Source organism: Sinocyclocheilus grahami, unplaced genomic scaffold (assembly GCF_001515645.1).
Source record: "Sinocyclocheilus grahami isolate Dianchi unplaced genomic scaffold, SAMN03320097.WGS_v1.1 scaffold2069.1, whole genome shotgun sequence".
Taxonomy (NCBI): domain Eukaryota; kingdom Metazoa; phylum Chordata; class Actinopteri; order Cypriniformes; family Cyprinidae; genus Sinocyclocheilus; species Sinocyclocheilus grahami.
The window spans coordinates 26485-47366 of NW_015507248.1; the positions used below are offsets into that span (position 1 = coordinate 26485).

Genomic DNA, 20882 nt, shown 5'->3' on the forward strand with positions numbered 1-20882 from the left:
AAACATCAAAAACATAACATCCAGATCTAATGAGAATGTTTTAATTAATTCATTAATTCATTTAAAAAAAATGAAATATATATATATATATATATTTACATATATATTACCTCTAGTGAGAATATGTTTAGGGTAAATGTATTTAATTGTAATGAAAATTATGTCACAAAGTCTTAAAATATACTTAATTTTCTTAATTCAATAAAAAATTTTTAGGGCAAAATTACCTTGGCATTTTGTGAGATTCATCCCATTAACATCAGTGGCTAAAGACAAAATAAATGTGTATGATGCGCTTAGTAGGTTGAGCATTCTTGTAGAATAAAAATATGCTCCAGCTTTTCTCCCAGAGTTTTTTATTCAAAGCCTAATAAATTCAACACGAATAAGCAAGCCATGTCACTTTCAGTCTGGTGTTTGTGTCTTGCCTTTGGCTCTGCCGTTATGGCAAGACTTCACACACCTTGCACCTAGGGTTGTATTTGCGGGGGTTACACCTACAAGTCTGGGCAATGCTCCATAACCCTGAGATATTCAAGGTGAGAAAAAAAAAAATTCAGGTCTCTTCAACTGCTACTGACACAAGAGATGGTGAGATTTATTGATTTGATGAAAAACTATTATTTCTGATGTTAGCCTTCGAAATTCACAGAATGTGACAAACTCACCTAGTGAGCTGCTAGACAGCATTTGAAAGCATCTTGGGCACAAAGACTTAAGCGGGCTTTGAAGATTTCTACATTTGGTCAATTTGCATGATGTGTATCCTTCACAGAGAGGACAAAACCAGAATGGATCTTGACTACGTGAACATTATTCCAGGATGGCTTATGGAGATGTGGAATATAAATATATTTTAATCTTATTAAAAAGCGACTATTTTACCTTGTATTTCTTGTGTGTGTGTGTGTGTGTGTAACCGGTGTAGTCTGCATTGGGTTTTTTTATGCATTAATCAGACGGACATCAGATGACGGTTCGACTCTTCTTTAATCTGATAAAACATAAGAGTATGTATGTACGATGTGAATTCACCCTTTTTCGTTTCTCTCCCATGCAGAGACATTTCAGCAATGAAATTAATTTAACAACATTAGTAACAAAGCAGCATACCTGATAAGACATAAGAGTATGTATATACGGTGTGAATTCGCCCTTTTTAGTTTCTGTAAGACGAATGTAAATTGTAATGTAATTAGCATGTGCTTCCAGTTCACATCGGACAAAAAAGTGACCCAACTTGATAAAAATACAAAAATAATAAAATATACATGAAAAACAATGTCTTGTATATGATTTAGATGGCAGATTTAAGTACAAAAGTAATTTAAAATAAAAAGATGTACTTGGATTAATCAGAGCTCATTAGAAACCCGCCTCTCCCATGCAGAGACAGCGCAGAAAGGGAAAAGGAGGCGCAAAGACAGGAAATTAGGATCAACATTGCATTTAGAAATTTAAAGGGGAAGGTGCACACACATACAGACAGGCATATCAGGTACACATTTGAACATTTTTGTGTAATTCTACATATATGAACGTAATACTTTCTATACCTGTTACATTCAACCCCCTAGAATTACACAAAATTATGAGAACATGGGAAAAGACCCCCACAAGAATTACGTGGTCCACACACCAAACAATCAGTGAGGACAATCAGCATTGAAAGCCAACCACGGGATACAAATATGAAAGAAGTTGGCCAAACCTCTACACATGTTGTAGGCATACACAAAGTGCCCATTACACTTTGAATAACTCAGACCATTCGCTTAAACAGAACATGAGAGAATACATGAAATAACACTTAGTATCATTAAAGACAGTGCAATACAATACACAGACCTAAACATGAATAACAGGAGATCCAGACTCCATACCAAGTAAGGTCTCAAGTTGAACCATTGACTCAATTAATCTACGTACAGGTCTAATTACCCTACCAAACCTGGTAGTATAGCGATTGCTGGAGTCACAGTGAACCACAAGATCATGTGAATTGTTAGAAACAGGAACAGTAGGTGAAGAGGCACTGGCTACAGTGTCAAAGTCAACAACCGATAAATCATCACGTGCCTCAGAAACAGTTTGAGTAGAATGGGATGAGATCCAAGCAGCAACAGGATCATCACAAACAGCTACATGAGAAATGACAGACAGAGACTCAGAGACAATTCATCAGTGACTGGCATTGTGGATTCAGCCAGATCACATACAGACTGAGGTGTGGAAGATGTACCATTACCAATATTTCCACTGACAGCAAAATCAAACTCAGTCGTGGGCAAAGGGAGAAAGTTAACTGGCAACAAGAGATTCCGATGTACTACTTTCTCTCGACCAGATATGTCACGGAACTTATAAATGTGCAAAGATGGGTTGGAAGAAACAATGGAGTACATGGTGGGCTCCCATTATCGGCAAGCATCCGTTTACCTCTATAGCTTTTGTTAGCAACAGGAACGTGATCACCAACTGACAAAGGTAAACCCTTGACTCTCTTATTGTACTGATCAGACTGATGTTTTTGTTCTGCAGTAGAGTTCTTTTGAGTCAGCAGCATAGCAGTCTGCAGATCTCTGACAAGGGATTGAACTTATTCGTTGTAATCACAGATGGACTCATCACGAAGGATACTTTGAAACATAAGGTCAACAGGTAATCTTGGCACCCTCCCGAACATCAGGTAAAAAGGGGTAAACCCAGTTGTTTCATGGGCGGTGCAGTTACACACGAATGTCATTGTTTGCACTAACTGTGGCCACTTTTGTTTTGATCTAGGAGGAAGGGATCGTAGCATGTTGCCCAGTGTTCTGTTGAACCATTCAGTTCCGCCATTTCCCATTGGATGGTATGGGGATGTTCGTGACTTCTCTACACCGGCAAGATCAAGAAGTTCTGCTATCATCTTGCTCTCAAAACTGGCACCCTGGTCCGAATGGAGACGCTGAGGAAAGCCATAAATGCAGAAGAAGCCATCCCAAAGTAGCAGACTGGTTTCGACAAGGAAATGCGTGCGCTAGCTTGGTGAAATGATCCGTGATTACCAAGACATCCACAGATTTATTGTGCCTATCCTCAGCAGCCCAGAAATCAATGCAAACAAGCTCCAATGGGGCAGTGGTCTTGATGCTCTCCAAGGTTGCTCTTGCCGCTGGCTCTGGAGTTTTACTTAGGACACAAAGGGTACAAGTCTTGACATAATCACGCACATCACGTTCCATCCCAGGCCAATAGAACCTCTGGCGAGCTAAGGACTGGGTACGGGGCTGCCCTTGGTGACCGGCCAAATCATGAACACCAGAAAGAGCTTGCTGTTTCAGGGAATCAGGCAGAACAAACTGAAACTTCTTATGCTTCGTGAGTGGATCTTTAACGGCTCGGTGGAGAATGTCATTAAGCAAAAACAGTTTGTCCCACTGCTTCAACAATCTTAAAACATGCAAATCCTAATTTGTACGCTCACGCCTGGAAGTTCTGTGCTTTCTGCTGACATAAAAGGCCACCGTTGAAATAACTGAATCATTGTGCTGCTGACTCTGCAATTCAGACAATGAAAAGGCATGGGTTACATCTTGACAGTCGGGAATCAATGAACTCAAGTGATCAGCCAGGGATGTTGCTCTGGATACAGTTCCTGAATCACAAGATGACAAGATAGACGACACATCTTCAGCAGTCATGGAAATATCCCTCTCAGAGCTTTGGTTGAGTTCAGTGTCAAGTGTCTGTGGCTGGCATGTAAGACGGAATGTTTTCTGCACAGAATCATCTTCCATACTGTGTACATGCTTCAGCAGTTCAGAGTAAGGTTCGGACAGAACACGTTGACTCACTGGCTTGACAAATGGGTCACGACTGAGCGCATCCGCCACCACATTCAACCTTCCAGGGACATACTTGATTTTAAAATTGTATGGGGCAAGCTTTGAAACCCAGCGCTGCTCACATGCATCTAACTTAGGTTTGGTCATTATATACGTGAGCGGGTTGTTATCAGTCCATACAGTGAACTCATGGCCTTTAAGCCAATGGCTGAACTTGTCACATATGGACCACTTGAGAGCCAAGAACTCCAGTCTTTCTGCAGGGTAATTGGCTTGGCTGCGGCTCAGAGACTTGCTGGCGAAGGCTATAGGACGTGCTTTATCCTCGCCAATGGGAACTTGAGAAAGCACTGCACCTAGGCCATCCAACGACACGTCAGTGCAGAGAATAAAGGGGCGCTCAAAGTCAGGGTGAGCGAGCACGACACTCTGGACAAGGGCTCTTTTCAACTCCTCAAAGGCGACATCACAGACAGGATTCCAGACTTAGGGAGACAACTCGCGGAAAGTGCCAGCTCTATTACGACTGCTTGTGCCTCTCGCCAAATGTTTTTGTCCAGCCGTCAAATTGAACAGTGGCTTTGCGATTCGTGAACATCCAGGGATGTAGCTTTGGTAGTACAGAACCATGCCCAGAAATGATCTTATTTTCTTTGGCGAAGGTGTGAAGCCTCATCCTCTTTCATGAGATCTTTCTTCTGAAAGGCAGAAATTACTGCTACTTTGTCTTCATCCACAGAAACTCCAGAACTGCTGATCACATGGCCAGAAACTTGATGGAGCCAACTTCAGATTACTAGCTCTCAACCTAGAAAACACCACTTCCAAGCGTTTCAAGGCCTCCTGTTCAGAATGGGCAAAAATCAGCAAATCAAAAGTTGAGATTTCCAAAAATGCTGAGCATCATGCACATAAAGGATGCCGGACTGTTACACAGGCCCTGGGGAAGGCGGTTATATTCATACAATTCCATGGGTGTTGTGAACGCTGTGTAATGCCGTTCAGACACATGGAATGGGATGTTGTAAAATTCTGATGTTAAGTCCATAGAGCTGAAAAGAAGATTGCCACCAAGAGCAGCCAGGCAATCTGCCTGGTGTGGCAAAGGATGAGCATCCTTGATAGTCTTCGCGTTAAGCCAGCGAAAATCAGTACAGACTCTCATAGATCCATCCTTCTTCCAAACCATTACCAAAGGAGATGCATATTCGCTGACGGATTTACTAATAATGCATTTCTCTTCCATTTCAGAAAGAACCTCTCTCAACTTTTGGTAGTGGGCGGGAGGGATTCGGCGATAAGGCAGGCGGAACGGGCGCTCATCGCACAGATGAATTCTGTGTATGAAGTCTTTCGCCTCTCCACAGTCAAGTCTGTCTCTGGAGAAAACACCGTGATAGGACACTGTAAGACTCGCCAACTCCTCCTTCCATGACTTAGAGACTTCACACCCATCGATACACCCAGAGAAACATCTTCCACTGCCAGACAAGGGGACACATCTGCCAGCTTGGTGTTATGTCCAAGAGTTATCGGAGACTGGGTAGGATTCAGAATCTTCATCGGTACCCATCGATCACCCCACATAGGAGACACAACACGTCCAAAAAGAACATGACGTGGTCTTGAATGTGAAGTAGTGGGTTCAACAATGACGTGCTACCTGGGGAAATATGAGTGTTGGCAGGTAATTTTGCCCACACAAGGTGCTCACTCCTGGGAAGTAAAGTGACTGTTGAAGTTGACAAAGCTTCATTGAGCCAAGTTTTTCAGTTTGAGGGGAATCAGAACAACGGGAAACACAGCTCAAAAGCTCGAGAAACTGTTCACATTCTGGGTTGCTGTTTTGACAGGACATGAGCTCCCAGTACTTCTTTTTGGTTTTCATCTTCTGAAGCACACATTTGTTGACGTTACTGCCGATAATGAACTCGTCCTTCTGTTCAGGTACTAGTAAAGTAGGTACGATGAACTTAAATCCGTAGACTTCGACTTCCAGGTCATATGTGCACTTAGGCTGAATAGTAAGACCACCACAGCCAACGAGGACCATGTTACCAGGAATCACTGAGGGTTGAGGGAGAACTCCATTGACACGCAACTTGGATTCACCTTCCGTACTCAGGGTGCAAGCCATACTGCCTGAATCAAGCAAACCATTCAGTACGGACTGGCCACCAACAGTCACAGGAGCATAGAACAGATCACTAGCGCCATACATTTTTTGAGATCCCCCATACAGCATGATTTTGTCAGGTGGCAACAACTTGCAACTATTTACAAAAAATTCTTGTGGGTCTGACTCATCATTTAGGGGAAGTTCACCACTGCCCATGCTTACCCCCTCCACTCATGGGCTTTTTAGTTTAACTGGGTGGTAGGAGAAAGCGGTTCAAGGCCTGCCGTCTCAGAGCAATTACTCTTAAAGTGTCCAGGTTTGAGGCAGTTACGACAAAGCCTATGGCGCATGCAGTGAGCATACGTGGTGTGCTCTGTAGACTGACACACTCTACATGTTGAACTCACACTGGACTTGGGATCTGAAGTTTTGACAGTTCTACCAGGATGAGACGGGGACAGTGAGGCAGTGCATAGCGATAAAACTTTATCCATCATGCCAACCAACTGCTGCATACTAGCATTCGGAGTAAAAGGAGATGTTTTGGGGTTGAGCTGATCATTTGAGCATTGTGACTGACCTGATGAGAGTTTGGGCTGTTTGGGATAATTGGGTACAGGATCATCACTGACTGTCACAGTGTTCTGATGGTAAGCGGACACAGGTAAGTAGCGTGAAGTTCTCTTGAACCTCAGCAGCACTCCACTGTTCAGCAGACTTGAACTGAAAAGACAAAGCAAGGCCAGGATCTGGACAGTGAGAGACAAACATCATTACAGCTTCAGCTGCAGGGTCTTCAACGCACTTATTGCGCCTACGCAAACATCAGCCACATCAATTGCCTTATTCAATCATATCCAATAGTCCATTGAGCTCTCATCTGTCTTAGGGAACATGTTGTAAAAGTCAGCCATAGGCATGTTCGAATATGTCAACTCACTGAAATTTCGTTTCAGAATGTCAAACACTGTACAAGGGAGCACTGTAGCGGTCGGCCCTGGGAAACTGCGCAAAGACACTTTGACAACATCCCTCGCTTTCCCTGCTAATCTGCTCAAGATGATATCAGAGGCTTCAGTGTCATCAGTGCATTTCTTACTGTTCAAATAACTGTATATCATGTCTTCCCATTCATGCACAGTAAATTAATCACTTTTATCACCCCTAAAGAAAGGTGGAGGTGTAACATTGTTGGACAATGACTTTAAAGTTAGAAGCATCAACACATTCACTTGAATGTTGCACAACTGACTTAGACTGCATTTGGCTGGGCTGCTGTGTTCAGTGTCATCAGTGCATTTCTTACTGTTCAAATAACTGTATATCATGTCTTCCCATTCATGCACAGTAAATTAATCACTTTTATCACCCCTAAAGAAAGGTGGAGGTGTAACATCATGTTGGACAATGACTTTAAAGTTAAAAGCATCAACACATTCACTTGAATGTTGCACAACTGACTTAGACTGCATTTGGCTGGGCTGCTGTGCTACATTGAGACTGGCTGAAATGTGAGACTGAAAATTGAGACTGGCTGAAAACTTTCATGAATTCTCAAGTCTAAATACAATGGTCAGAAGTAAACAGCTAAAGCTATAAACTACAGCAGATAAATGACCTCAGTGACGCTACCACCAAGCTCTAAACTCGTTCAATCTTTATTTAAAATCTACAAGTTACAAAGTGAGAGTTGAAATTTGAGAAATTAGAGTTTGCAAGAGCTCCATTATAAACATAACTAGGCTGTAAAAGTGAATTTGCCTGTTTGTCGTGATGACATTTAATGTTCTCAACCAGCTCTCTAGTTCAATTTGATCACTTGCCACCTTTTTAAGAAACGTAAAAGCTTAAATCACGAGTGGGATATTACTGATATATTCATGTTGTAGAATGAAACGCAAACATACCATGAGGTCATTTCAGACATTTAACCAAAAACCCACTGACATCAGGACGATGGAACCAGAAATTCTATTTGTGGATTTTAGGACTCATTGCTGCAGCCCTCAGAAAGGCAGCTCACTAGGTTTTGGAACAGAGCTATAGAGATTTTCATTAGAAAATCTGGGTTTTCAGATAAATGGGATTCATTTTCACATTAGGATAACAGAATTTCACATCAAACATTAACCGCCAAGAGCTCAGCTTGGAATGAATTCAGTGAAATAATGCTCATTAGGTGGGTTTATAGATATCTGTCCAAGTCTGAAGCATTACAGACAGATTTTAGACATTTGAGGAGACGACATTCAGTACTTCAGTCCCTCTGTGTTGATCATTTGTTTGGTTGGCCATATTTAAACCGGTCCCCTGAGTATGCTTGTGAACAATCGGCTGTTTTGAAGAGTCCTGTTTTGAGGTGGGCTTGTTGAAAATGATATGTTTACCAGCAGTAACACCCTCCTTCCTTCCCAATTCCCCAGTTCGGCTCAATGGCTTTCCCTCAGGCGGCAAATTTAGATGATTTTCAACCAGTCAATTTCACAATGAATAAACACGTAAACTTGATGAAAGCGATTTTGACGTCTTTGTAGTCTTGTGAAGGTTTAATGTTGTGAAATGAGCCGATGGTTGTTAAGTCATCCCATTTAGCTAGTGTTTAAAGTCTAATGTCTCCTTTGGCTCTTTACAAAGACAGTAATCAGAGCTTGATTTGGATCAAAGCCATCTTTGTATTTTTCAATACTTCAAAAAAACATTCAATCTGTTGTAGGTTTATCATTACTTTGTGCTTGCTCTACAGGCCCAGTGGCAGTCATCAGCGGTGAGGAAGACTCTGCAAGCCCTCTTCATCATGTCAACCATGGTATTGTCACACCCTGCTCTCTCGATGCGGGACCTGATGCCGTCGTAATCGGCATGAGTCGCATTCCTGTCATCGAGAACCCGCAGTACTTTCGACATGGACACAACTGCAACAAGCCGACCACTTGTGAGTACAACCGCATTTGCAGAAATTCTACACAGTTTGTAATGGACTGAACTGAACAACTAGTTGTTAATGATGTATTTAAATGCGTATCAGATTTGTGTCTCTTTTCTGCATGTGCAGTGCAAGAAATCACAGTGAACCAGGTACGATTTGACTCATTAGTGTAAGTGGATCTTGCTATAAAAAATAGCAAATAAGAACAAGGCCATAATAAACTTAAATCCAAATGTGTTATCTTGGAAATAAGCCACATACCAAAATATTGCGACCTGGGCTTGCCTACTTTATTAACTCCATAAACTGGATTGTTTTATGAGCTGTGCCCAAACAACAAACCCGAAGAGGCTTAAAAAAGTGTTGCTTATAATAAGTGGACATGGCAACCCTTCAAGAGCGCGCTCTGCCAAGCAACCTTCCAAACATAAACAAAACATGACAGCTCTGTTGACGATGGTTTAATTAAAATCTCTGAGCATAATGAGTCTTTGGTCACTGTAATATTACCAAAACTAAGATGCCAAAATGTTGCTATGGTTACCACGGTGTCAATCATCGCAACTTCAAAAGTGATTTTTGTTTCTTTACACACACAAACCTGGAATTCACTCCTGACACGATTTATATTTCAAATAAATACTGTTATTTTGAATTTTCTATTCAAATGTTTCAGTTTCCACTATTACGCTGCACAGCTGTTTTCAACATTGATATGAAATGTTTCTACAGCACTAAATCGGCATATTAGAATGATTTCTGAAGGATCACATGACACTGAAGACTGGAGGAATGCTACTGAAAATTAATTTAAATTTACATTTTAAAATAGTAGAAACATTTTAAATGGTAATAAATCTAATTCCTGAAGGATAAAATAATACACCAACTTTTTTGCTCATACTTAGGTAAACGGAAGTAAAATGTTTATAAATACCACTGTAATTTAACTCTAGTGACACGTTAGCGACTCTAGGTGGTGCTTCTAAGGGAAGCCGCATGAATTTTACACATTACATTTTTTTTAATATGTATTCATGGCCACATATCACATATTTCAGAAAGAATATTTTTAAATGGTGATGGAAATAATCTCTGTGTTTATGAAAGGTCACTACTGTAGACCTTTTAACTAGCCTACAGTATATCCTCATCATATAGCACAGTTTATGGGTCACTATGAAGATGTGTGAATTAGCACAATAGTGTTAAAAATAGATGACTTTTGGATAGCCGTAGCTTGCACTAATTGCAGAGTGCATGGGAACAAATGCCAACTCTGTTGTTTGTATAAATGGCCCGGATGGAAATGCAGCGCTCCTGCTAAGATTTATAAGATCATTAATATATTAATTTGCTATTTTGGGGGTCCGTTGTGACTGAAGCCTTTCAAATGAATTTTCTGGAGCAAATGGTGTCTTAGTTTAGACCTTTAATGTAATTAATTGGAACAAATATACTTGTGACTTTGCCTAAGTGTTTTTGTTTGCCAGTTTAAAAAGCTAAAAGGGGCACCGATTGATTTATAGGACATAGTATGGTATATATGGAGACACAGACTTGCACACATCAACACACATGGTCTATTTATATTCCAGGCACAAAACTGGTTTATTCACAGGGTGAACTGACGACTATAAAAAGGAATCCAAAGGCAGAGGACAATCACATTTTGCCCTCATAATTAAATAAACTCTTTATGCATAATGGATGGCATAAAATCTTTATGGCTGTAGATACATAACCATCATGGCGTGCCCACATCTGATGAGTGTGTGACATTTAAATGACAGTTAGCTGCTTAAGAGAGGGTATATTTTTACTTCTCGGGCTCTGGGCAACTAGAAAGCACTTTATGCGCAAGCTGTAGTAAGCTGAATCATTTATATAAAGATGGTCCAAGGTTCAGCTCATGATTTCTTTTATAGATAGAACATAAACTACAGTAGTAGAGAGAGGAGTATGGGTTGGGTATCAGACCAGTTTCACCCAGTTAACAGTTGACATTTTTAGAAATCTAATCACAGTCCAAATCCATAAAGAATACAACATGCAGACTTCAGCTTAGAGCATTTGCATTGCAGGGCAGATCTTACAAAAGTGAAACAAGACATATTTTAACCCCAAATCAAAATGAAGAAATAATATGTATAGCATAAATAAGATCAAGCCTATTTATAGGACTGTGATTGTGAATTTTTCATTGTGATATTTATCATATTATCATTATAACAGGGTTTCTGCTGGTCTTAAAAAGTCCTTAAATCAGAGCAGAAAGCCTTAAATTCGTGTAATCATAGCATTAAATGTTGCATAAACTGCAACAAAAAAAGAGAATATCTTCCTCAGTATTTTTTTGTTTTGTTTTCTCAGTTCAAATATCTAAATAATCTTAAATCAATTTTCTGATTTACATTGCATTTACTTTTGAAGGAAAAAGATGATATGAATTTGTTTTCTGAGAAATGGAACCAAATTAAGTTTATTCTTAAAACAAGAGCAGATCTGTCAGTCAAATTAAGCAGATTTTTTTTCTGACTCCATATGACAGATATTTGCAGCAAGACTTCATATGTCATTTTGCATTTTGCATGTAATTTTGCATCTACAGAAAATGTATCTTGATTTAAGAATATTTAGAAATTTACATTGGAAAACAAGACAAAAATATTCATAAAGAACATCACTTCATTGCAGTGTGATCAAAAGTAAAAGTAAAAGTTATTTCTGTATTCCATATTTGGGAGCAGAGCTATTTAAGCTTTTGTTTTTGTAAAATGATTTGAGTGAAATTAATGAATAATGGAGATTGTGTTTTAAAGTGCTAAGTATTGCTAATACAACACATTGTGTGTTCCATAGACATTTACCTTTAGAAAACATATTGACATTGTGTTCCCTTCAATTTATTCCTTAAACTTTCTTTACTTGACCTTAAAAGGTCTTTGAAAAAATCTTAAATTTACCTCCATAAAACCTGCAGAAACCCTGTAAAACATTGTCATTATTGTATTTGTAATATCTAAAATAATGTTTTTTATATATATTTAAACATATTTTGATTTTATTTACACAAAGTATTACTTTATACTGCAAAATTTAAACTACAATTCATAAAAAAAAAAATGCATTATTGTATTCTTTTACTGTAATACATTAATCAAAATCTAATGGGAACTCAAAAGTAAAATCTGAACGCATTCTGGTAATTTATGGAAAAATGGCTTTAATTTTCATCAATGTCACAATTCAAGAAAAAAATTATAAATTTGATCCTAAAATAGGCTTAATTCTTTATATGAAATATGCCAAATGTGAAATGTCCCATTTAAACAGAGTTTAATTTATACAGCAATTTTGACAAATAAAAAATATAACTTTGATCTTTTTTATCTGTAGACTGCTGCAGTAGGTGTATTTGAAACAGGGTTCGTACACATTTTTACCAATACATTTCCATGACTTTTCCATGACTTTTGAGACAATATTCATGACCTAAATGTTCCATTATTTTACAATAAGAATAAAAATCTGTTCAAATTATCATAGCATATGTTAACTAAAATGAATGACTATTAATGCTACTCGTTTGCTTTCTTGTTTTAGTAATAAGTACAAGCTGCAACTCCGCCAGACCTTACTCCACATTTCACATCACTGAATATTATAATTTATTATGGATGGCCATTTTGGTGTCATTTTGTGTGTATTTTTGCTGCTTAAATGCAACAAGCACACAGGTTCTTTAGAGCCCTGCATTTCAGCCCGAGCCCAACGGCCCAACTTATGTATGTACAATTTTCACGTCATAGCTCAGACACGGGCCAGGCATCAGGCTTGCTTCCTCCTTATGTTTATATTTTAGATATCCATCAATTATTATGGGGATGAAATCCTGTTTGTTTTCTAAAAAGCACAACGTATGCTGATATTGTGAGTGCACACAAATAAAAGTAGACCCTTAACAGTCCCAAATGATGTATTACTCTTACTTTTATGAGCAAAAACGACTGGTTGTTTCCACTGTTATAAGAAAAAAATGCAAGTGATCGTGCTGGCGACTCCAAAGTGTGCTTTAGCTTCTCTGCACAAACGATTGGATACGCTCCTAATAGCACACATTTATCTAGGTTAACCATTTAAACTAACATTGTTTTTTAAAAGCATTTTATATAGGCCTATAGATTTTATTTTAGTCAAGTGGTGATGATTTGAAAAGGCTAAATTGATCAAACATAGGCTATGATTAACTCACTGTTTGCCACTGGCCGCTTGGTCGTTACTTTAAAAAAACTAAAACTTGAATTTAACAAACAAAAACATTTTCCAAACATATGTCTAAATTAACGTCATAAAGAAACGAAAATATAACCACTTTTGCCATTAAAAACGAAACTGAACTATCTTAATGGCTACAACAGCAGCTGTGTAATTGGGGAAGAGAGAAAGAGAAAAAAGACACGGGCTCCAGTCGGACTTGGCCAGTAATTCTGATAATATGTCGGATAAGGGCCGGACTAGGGCATATGTTTGAGGCCCGTGCAGGGTTCTGCTGAGCTTATTTGGTAGCAAACTCAATACTCATATACGCACGAGCGCACTTTGGATGTGACTGCGCACCGCCTCTGGAGCGCGCGAGTACCGAATGGCTTAAAAAGACATGCAAATAAATAATAACATTTTCTGACGATGCAATGACCCGATTAGGCAAGTGACTATTCTGTCAACTGTCCCAAAAAGCGAGTGAAAGTCTTGTATTGCAGCGTGCAGCTGCTCTTGTAGCGCAGACAAGATGCGTCGATGTGAAGCCGTTTGAAGAGAAAGTAAAAGAGAGAAGACGCATACAGCTGAATTTGATCAGTCTGTGGGGACTGGACTCAGTCTGTAGGTTTGATTATTTACTCATCAAACCTACATGCTATAGGCTATTGAATAAATGTGTGAATATCCATCATTTTAAAGTCAAAAGTTGCAGGAATGAGTAAAACTATGCGATATAGCCTATGCGCAATCCTGCACCGAAATTCAGGACCTGATAAAACACAATTCTATTATACAGAGTTTTGTGAAATAGATGTCAATGACTTTTCCAAAACTTTCTGGGTTTATTTATTTTTCCAAAACTTTTCCAGGCCTGGAAATTGGTGTTTTAAAATTCCATGACTTTTCCAGGTTTTTCATGACCGTACGAACCCTGTTGAAAGGAAGCTGTTGCATGGATTCAAGTAAGCGTGTCCCTTGAGCCATGACATGCTGACTTTTCAGGAATCCATAAGATGACTGACTCGCACAAGCTATTCTGCAATTACAATTGAGTTGTGCTGCATTTACTTTCCTTTTCAACCCAAGAAGAGTTCATGCCTGAACTACACAGCATCTCCGTTGGTGGTTAGCACCAACTAACACCACCTAGAGTTTAGCTTCACCTATATCCAAGAATATAGATATATAGATATAAAAGAATATATATACTTTGCTTTTTGCCACATAGATCACGAAACATAAGACTACGTTAACATAGCACATTTATTTCAGAAGAGCAAGGGAAATTGTTTTTTTTCTCTCTCTCTCTCTCTGTGAGATGGCTCTTTAATTTATTAAATTATTAATCATGAAATATTTGCCACTAGGATTTCTGGCATAAGTCATGGGAAATACAGCGTCTGGATCACATGCAATAGACTGAAGATCATTATTCAGGTAGCAGTATTCTAGAGGATTGCACTAGCATGTACAATGAGCTCCAGTGAGTACAAAGGCTATAAATATACGATCCTGACTGTGCATTGCAAATATGGATGATTTTGAGCAGTGCTGTGTCTGGCACATTTATTAGATTGTCAGATTATGTCTATCCAATAAAACAAAAAGTCATAAATGATCCATCCATCCATCCAGCAATAAATAAATACAATTTTATTTTATTTTTTTAAATAAGTCTTTTTATGTTTAATTTTGCTAACACATGTTTTAACACTGATAATTATAAGAACCATTACTAATAACTTAGCACCAAATCAGCATATTAGAATGATTTCTGAAGGATCATGTGACACTGAAGACTGGAGTAATGATGCTGAAAATTCAGCTTTGCATCGCAGGAATAAATTAAATTTTAAAATATATCCAGATAGACAATAGATATTTTAAATTCTAAAATATTAGTAAAATATCACTGTTATCAGATGCCTTTGTCACTAGAATAATAATAATATTTAAAAACATACTAGCCTACCACAGCTTAATGCATTCCAAAAAAGTCACATATGAATGTGTAGCAAGAGCCAAGCTGCAATTATATAAGTAAGAAATTAAAACAATGACTTCCATTTTAAATAACCAGTCTTAAAGATACAGTTGAGAAAAGCAATTATTTTATCGTACTCCTGCAATATCCATTAATTTCTCCACTTCATCAGGTTAGTGACAATGACTGCTGATATTTGTATCCAGCAGTGACTGTGTTTTTGCATCCTGTTCACATTGAACTGCTCGGGACGTTTAGATAAGATATGTCCATGCTGATGTCTCCTGTGTGCACCTTCATTGTTCTGGACACAATTACTTCGATTGCATTGTTTCAAGGTAACATTTGATGACAAGCTGAATTGATCAGGCTTGAGAGTGAGAAGACAAAGGCATGCGCTCAGAAAAAGGGCATTGTAAATGAATGCAGGCCAGGTTTAATGGAACTCTGAATGTGCACACCTTCACAAAGATTCTGATTCAGTCCATCTGTTGTTGCTGCTCATAATTGGACTACCATCTCATCAAACCATGTTTTATTTATATGCTCCTCTTCTAGTTGAAAATTAAAATTGCATTTGTGCATTTCTTTGAATTTAAGTCAATTTTAATTTAATTTATACATTTATTTTCTAGTTGAAAAAATTAACATATTGCATTTGTGAATTTCAGTTCATTTTAATATACTGTTTTAAATTCAAATTTGCATTATTTATGCATTAATTTACACTTGTTACATTTTTTAATTTCTTTGAATTTCAGTTCATTTTAAATATACTGCCCTAAATTAATGAAAAATAATTAAATAAATTAGCATTTTATTATTTATACATTCATTTTCTTTTGCATTTTTTATTTCTAGTTAAAAAGGATACACATTACATTTGTTTGATTTATCCCTCTAGTCTCACCCTTGTGATTCTGTTCGCCGATCGTTGACCTACGCTAGCCCTAGAACTATTCTTGTGTCTTGCCCGCCATATACCTGTTTGCCTCTGTTCGACCCTGCCTGTGTTTCTGACCTCCTCTGCTTTTAATAAAGCTTGCACATGGATCCGCACATCTCGCGTCTTGTCAGCCCCGCAACAGTTTAATTATACTTTCTTAAATTCTAATTTGTATTTTTTTTTTCTAGTTAAAAACTGCACATTATATTTGTAAATTTCCTTGAATTTATTTATACTTAAATCCAAATTTGTTTTCTTTTTTATTTATACATTCCTAGCTGAAAATCACACTATTTATGAAATTCTTTGAATTCATTTCATTTTAATTCTAGTTCCTCAAATTTGCATTTAATTTATTTCTTTTCAAATTGAAAATGATATTTCATTTTGTGAATTTCTCTGAATTTTGATTCATTTTAAGTCTACTTAAGATGCAGAAAATGTAAATTTGTTATTTTTTCCTCAATTCAAATTCAGAAATTCTTGTCAGCCCCGCAACAGTTTAATTATACTTTCTTAAATTCTAATTTGTATTTTTTTTTTTCTAGTTAAAAACTGCACATTATATTTGTAAATTTCCTTGAATTTATTTATACTTAAATCCAAATTTGTTTTCTTTTTTATTTATACATTCCTAGCTGAAAATCACACTATTTATGAAATTCTTTGAATTCATTTCATTTTAATTCTAGTTCCTCAAATTTGCATTTAATTTATTTCTTTTCAAATTGAAAATGATATTTCATTTTGTGAATTTCTCTGAATTTTGATTCATTTTAAGTCTACTTAAGATGCAGAAAATGTAAATTTGTTATTTTTTCCTCAATTCAAATTCAGAAACTGAATTATAACTCAAAAGACATTCAATTCAGAATATTGTACGAACCTTGGTTTAGGTTCATATATATTCATGGCTATAACGCCACAGTGATACTTTCAGAATAAGCTTGTTTTGCATTTTAAATTAATGGTCTGCATTACTGGAGGAATTCCTTTTTAATTGAGAAATCTTGATTGCTTCAGTAAGAATTAATGGCACTATTTCTAACATTTCTATACATTTTTGCTGCGATAAATGCACCTGCCTGTGTGCTCCCCTAAATTCAGCCTTCAGGGGCTCATACAGGTTCGGCCAGGATGAGGAATAAATAAATGACGGTGAGTCTCGGGATAGTACCTTTCTAATTCAAAGTCTTTCCACAAACGGGTTGTGGTAAATAAGCAGTGGGGGGAGCTGGGCTTTACCGGTTGTGTGGGAAGCTGAAGGTTACTTTAACCCATCCCAGACTCTTACGGCAGGTACACATGTAATTGTTCACTCAGAGGATGGGACAAATCCAGCGGACCACTTAATGTAACAAATTAATATAAATTAGGTTTTGGGGGACAGGAAGGTGCTCCAGACTTGACCTGATCCTGCTTCAATCTGCTAGAGCCCTGCTGCTCGAGTCTCTGAGCGTCAGTGATTGTAGCACTTGCTACTGGATGTCTCTCACTGGCTCAAGTGTCTCTGATCAGTAACATCTGTTGTCTTTATGGCAAGGTGCCATACTTGTCTTAAGCTGTTTTATTAACAGTGCATAACGCGTGTACACTTTGCTTATTACACACACAGGGACACGCAGCAGCACACAAACATTTTTAAAAATGAAAAAGAAAAATTACATTCCGCCATGTAAATAGCGAACCCGCCATGGCGCGAGCTCATTAAGAGAATAGGTACAACCCGTTTAGACCATGCACCCGGGCGTGCCGACCGTTTCCAGTCGTTAAACTAGCAAAAGTGGATTTGGACACGCTCTGAGTGCCCTGAGCCGTGCACTTAGATCGTTAAAATAGGGGGCATAATGTGGATTATCAATATTTTAATAAACAATTAACCAGTGGTGGACGAAGTACACAAATCAAGTACTTGAGTAAAAGTACAGATACGTATAATAAAATATTACTCCAGTAAAAGTAAAAGTACTCCTTTTTCAATTTTACTTGAGTGAAAGTACAAAAGTACTCCATTTTTTATGTACTTAAGTAAAAAAGTAGTGATAGATTTATTTTGCAATTTTATATAGGCTACTTAATTTAATTTTATGAAAATTACTGCTCAAAATACTTGGGATTTTCCCAAAATAACCACTATATGGAGTCAAGATATATTTTTGTTGTTGATATGGACTACATTGATGAGAGTGATGCAGTAATGTTCACTATTAAGCTTACACTGCAATGTACCTGAGAGAAAACAGATTTGACCATCTGATTTTCACCAGTCAGAAAAAAATGTTTTAAAGCTTGTTGTTTTGCAAAACATCACAGTTATATATGACATGAGAATAAGGCCTGAAGTTAGGAAGAACATCTTAAGGAAAATATAATTATATTTTCATAATGATTTTTTTTGTCAAATTGAAGGTTGTGAAAGATGTCCCCTGTCCCACTTACAAAAACACCGCCCACTGAGGCATAGCAAAAAACGAAGAAAATTTGCACTTTCCCCACGGTCCCTTACCGAAAGCTGCGCGAAGAGCGAGCTCTCCCGGCTTAATGCACATTGCGACGGCTTGTGCGGGGCAGTGCTTATTACATCGAGCGAAAATTATGAAAAGGGAGGCTGTGAAACATGATCAGCTTTGCCCTTTTGGCGATTACATTGATTCGATTTTTTTAGGGCAAGTCGTTTTGGAGTTATTGCCGTTTATCGCTGAATGTGTCACGAATATCGAAAACAAAACTAACTTAACCCCGCTGATAATTACTGTAGTTACCATGTTCTGAACATCACATCCTTTATTTTCCCCCAGATGTAATCTATCTAGATGGTTGAATAAAAATATTTGGACTTTATATCTAAAAATCACCTCAACTTAGCACCAGCAAGCTTGTTAGCTAGACAGTTAGCATCAGCTAACAATATTTACTTATTTTCGGTATGGTTATGAATAAATATTCATATCTGTCTACTCGGCTAGTTAATCCAAACAATATAAAAATGTATACTGTTGATAAACAATATAAAAACATGTGTCACATAGGACTAAATGCGTTGCACTTTTTTATAAAACTGTTAACGTTACGGCAGAGTGGGAATATGAACGTGAATGAGTTATTTTATTTAGTCTGTGTTATTTTAATGTTTCGTTTTTTTTACCTAAAACATAGAGACACTGATGTTGATGTGTCTGCATTGAAGCATTTTAGTGGGCTTAAATAGATCACCCTTTACAGCAGATTTAGTTCACAAACAACTGACAGTTTTGCCCTATATATCATTTTCAGTTACAATAATTAATCCTAAAATTCGACATTAATAACTTACTTTTAGCAGCATCAGTCGCGCGCGTGCTCACAAGATCTCCAGGTTCTTACTTGTGAATTCAGTTCACTGGAGACTCGCACTAAACGGTTAATTTGAATCAGTGAGTTGTCGACTCGAGAACAGCTGCAATCGGTTCATTCTAATTCGTGAATGAATTGTTTGGTGCGATTTGCGAACCGATTTAACGGGTTCATTGAAAAGAATCAGTTCGTTCTTGAATCAGACACCACTTCTGCATCTCGGAGCACATGATATATTATAAGGAGTAACGATATGTTGTATGAAATGTAGTAAAGTAAAAAGTACGATCTTATGCTTTGGAATGTAGTGAAGTAAAAGTAAAAGTTACTCAAAATAAAGCTACCCCAGTAAAGTACAGATACTTGAAAAATTTACTTAAGTACAGTAACGAAGTAAAACTACTCCGTTACTGTCCACCACTGCAATTAACTTAACATAAATTCATTATCCAGTATATATGAGTTTTCTAAAAAACAAAACAATTTTTTCTTAATAATTGTAATTAGAAACATTTATTGTTGTCCTTATGGCAAGGTGTACTAAATATAACCTTGCCGTAAGCTGTTTTATTGACAGTTTGTCAACAAATTAAATATTTTAATAAACACAACTTAAAACCAGAATATGTTTTATAAAAGTATTCATAATCCACATTTTAATGCTTCATATATTGTTTTTCATAGTAATTGTACTTATAAAATCACATTTATTATATTCAAAAACATTACAATACTCATCTAGTAATGCAACAATAAAATTTTTTAAATGTTAGAATGTGACTGATGTACTTGTTGATCATATTGCTTTGATGCATCATATTCTTTAAAGCTATAACAATAAATGTGCATTTATAAGTATTATACTTATTGTGAAATTGTGTATTATAAATGATTAGATGATATAAACTCTGGTTACAGCTAAAGGCTATAAAAGCACATTCAACTTATTACAAGGTGCGTTAGAAGGCATTATATGAATACTTATATAATGCATTATATATACACAAACACACTTCAATTTGCATTGCTATTTTTTCCCCATTATTCTACACTCAGAAAAAAAGTATAAAAGCTGTCACCGGGTTGCTACCTTTTCAAATGGTAATTTTTTGTATTTTATTTATCTCTAAAAGATGCATATTAGTATCTTAAAAGGTACATATTAATATCTAAAGAGCACATATTAGTACCCAAATGGTACATATCAGTACCTTTAGAAAAGGTGCAGTTAGAGCTTTTGTACCTTTTTTCTGAAAGTGTACGTTTGTTTACCCAGAACATGCTGATTTATAAAAACAGATAAGTACAGGACTATTTATGATCTTTTTTTTTCTTTACAAAACACTGTTTTGTCTCAGAATGGCAGCTCTGACCCAGTGACCCAAGCATAATAATTCACAATATCTCTGTGACTTCATAGCAACCACAAGAAGTTGAAGCAGTACAACAAATCATTTCGGTTTGGACATGCGCAAAGGGTT

The 20882-nt window shown here is 37.2% G+C and overlaps 1 protein-coding gene across 1 annotated transcript in view; it reads left to right on the forward strand.

Annotated features, from left to right (window-relative positions):
• The first annotated feature begins 4748 nt into the window (after window positions 1-4748).
• Window positions 4749-20882, forward strand: part of LOC107573919 (NT-3 growth factor receptor-like) — a 35713-nt gene continuing 19579 nt past the window's right edge. The window contains exons 1-5 of the mRNA XM_016260376.1: window positions 4749-4782; window positions 4874-4962; window positions 5082-5171; window positions 5271-5373; window positions 8693-8881. Coding sequence (XP_016115862.1) covers window positions 4749-4782; window positions 4874-4962; window positions 5082-5171; window positions 5271-5373; window positions 8693-8881 — 505 coding nt within the window. The remainder of the gene's footprint in view (window positions 4783-4873; window positions 4963-5081; window positions 5172-5270; window positions 5374-8692; window positions 8882-20882) is intronic.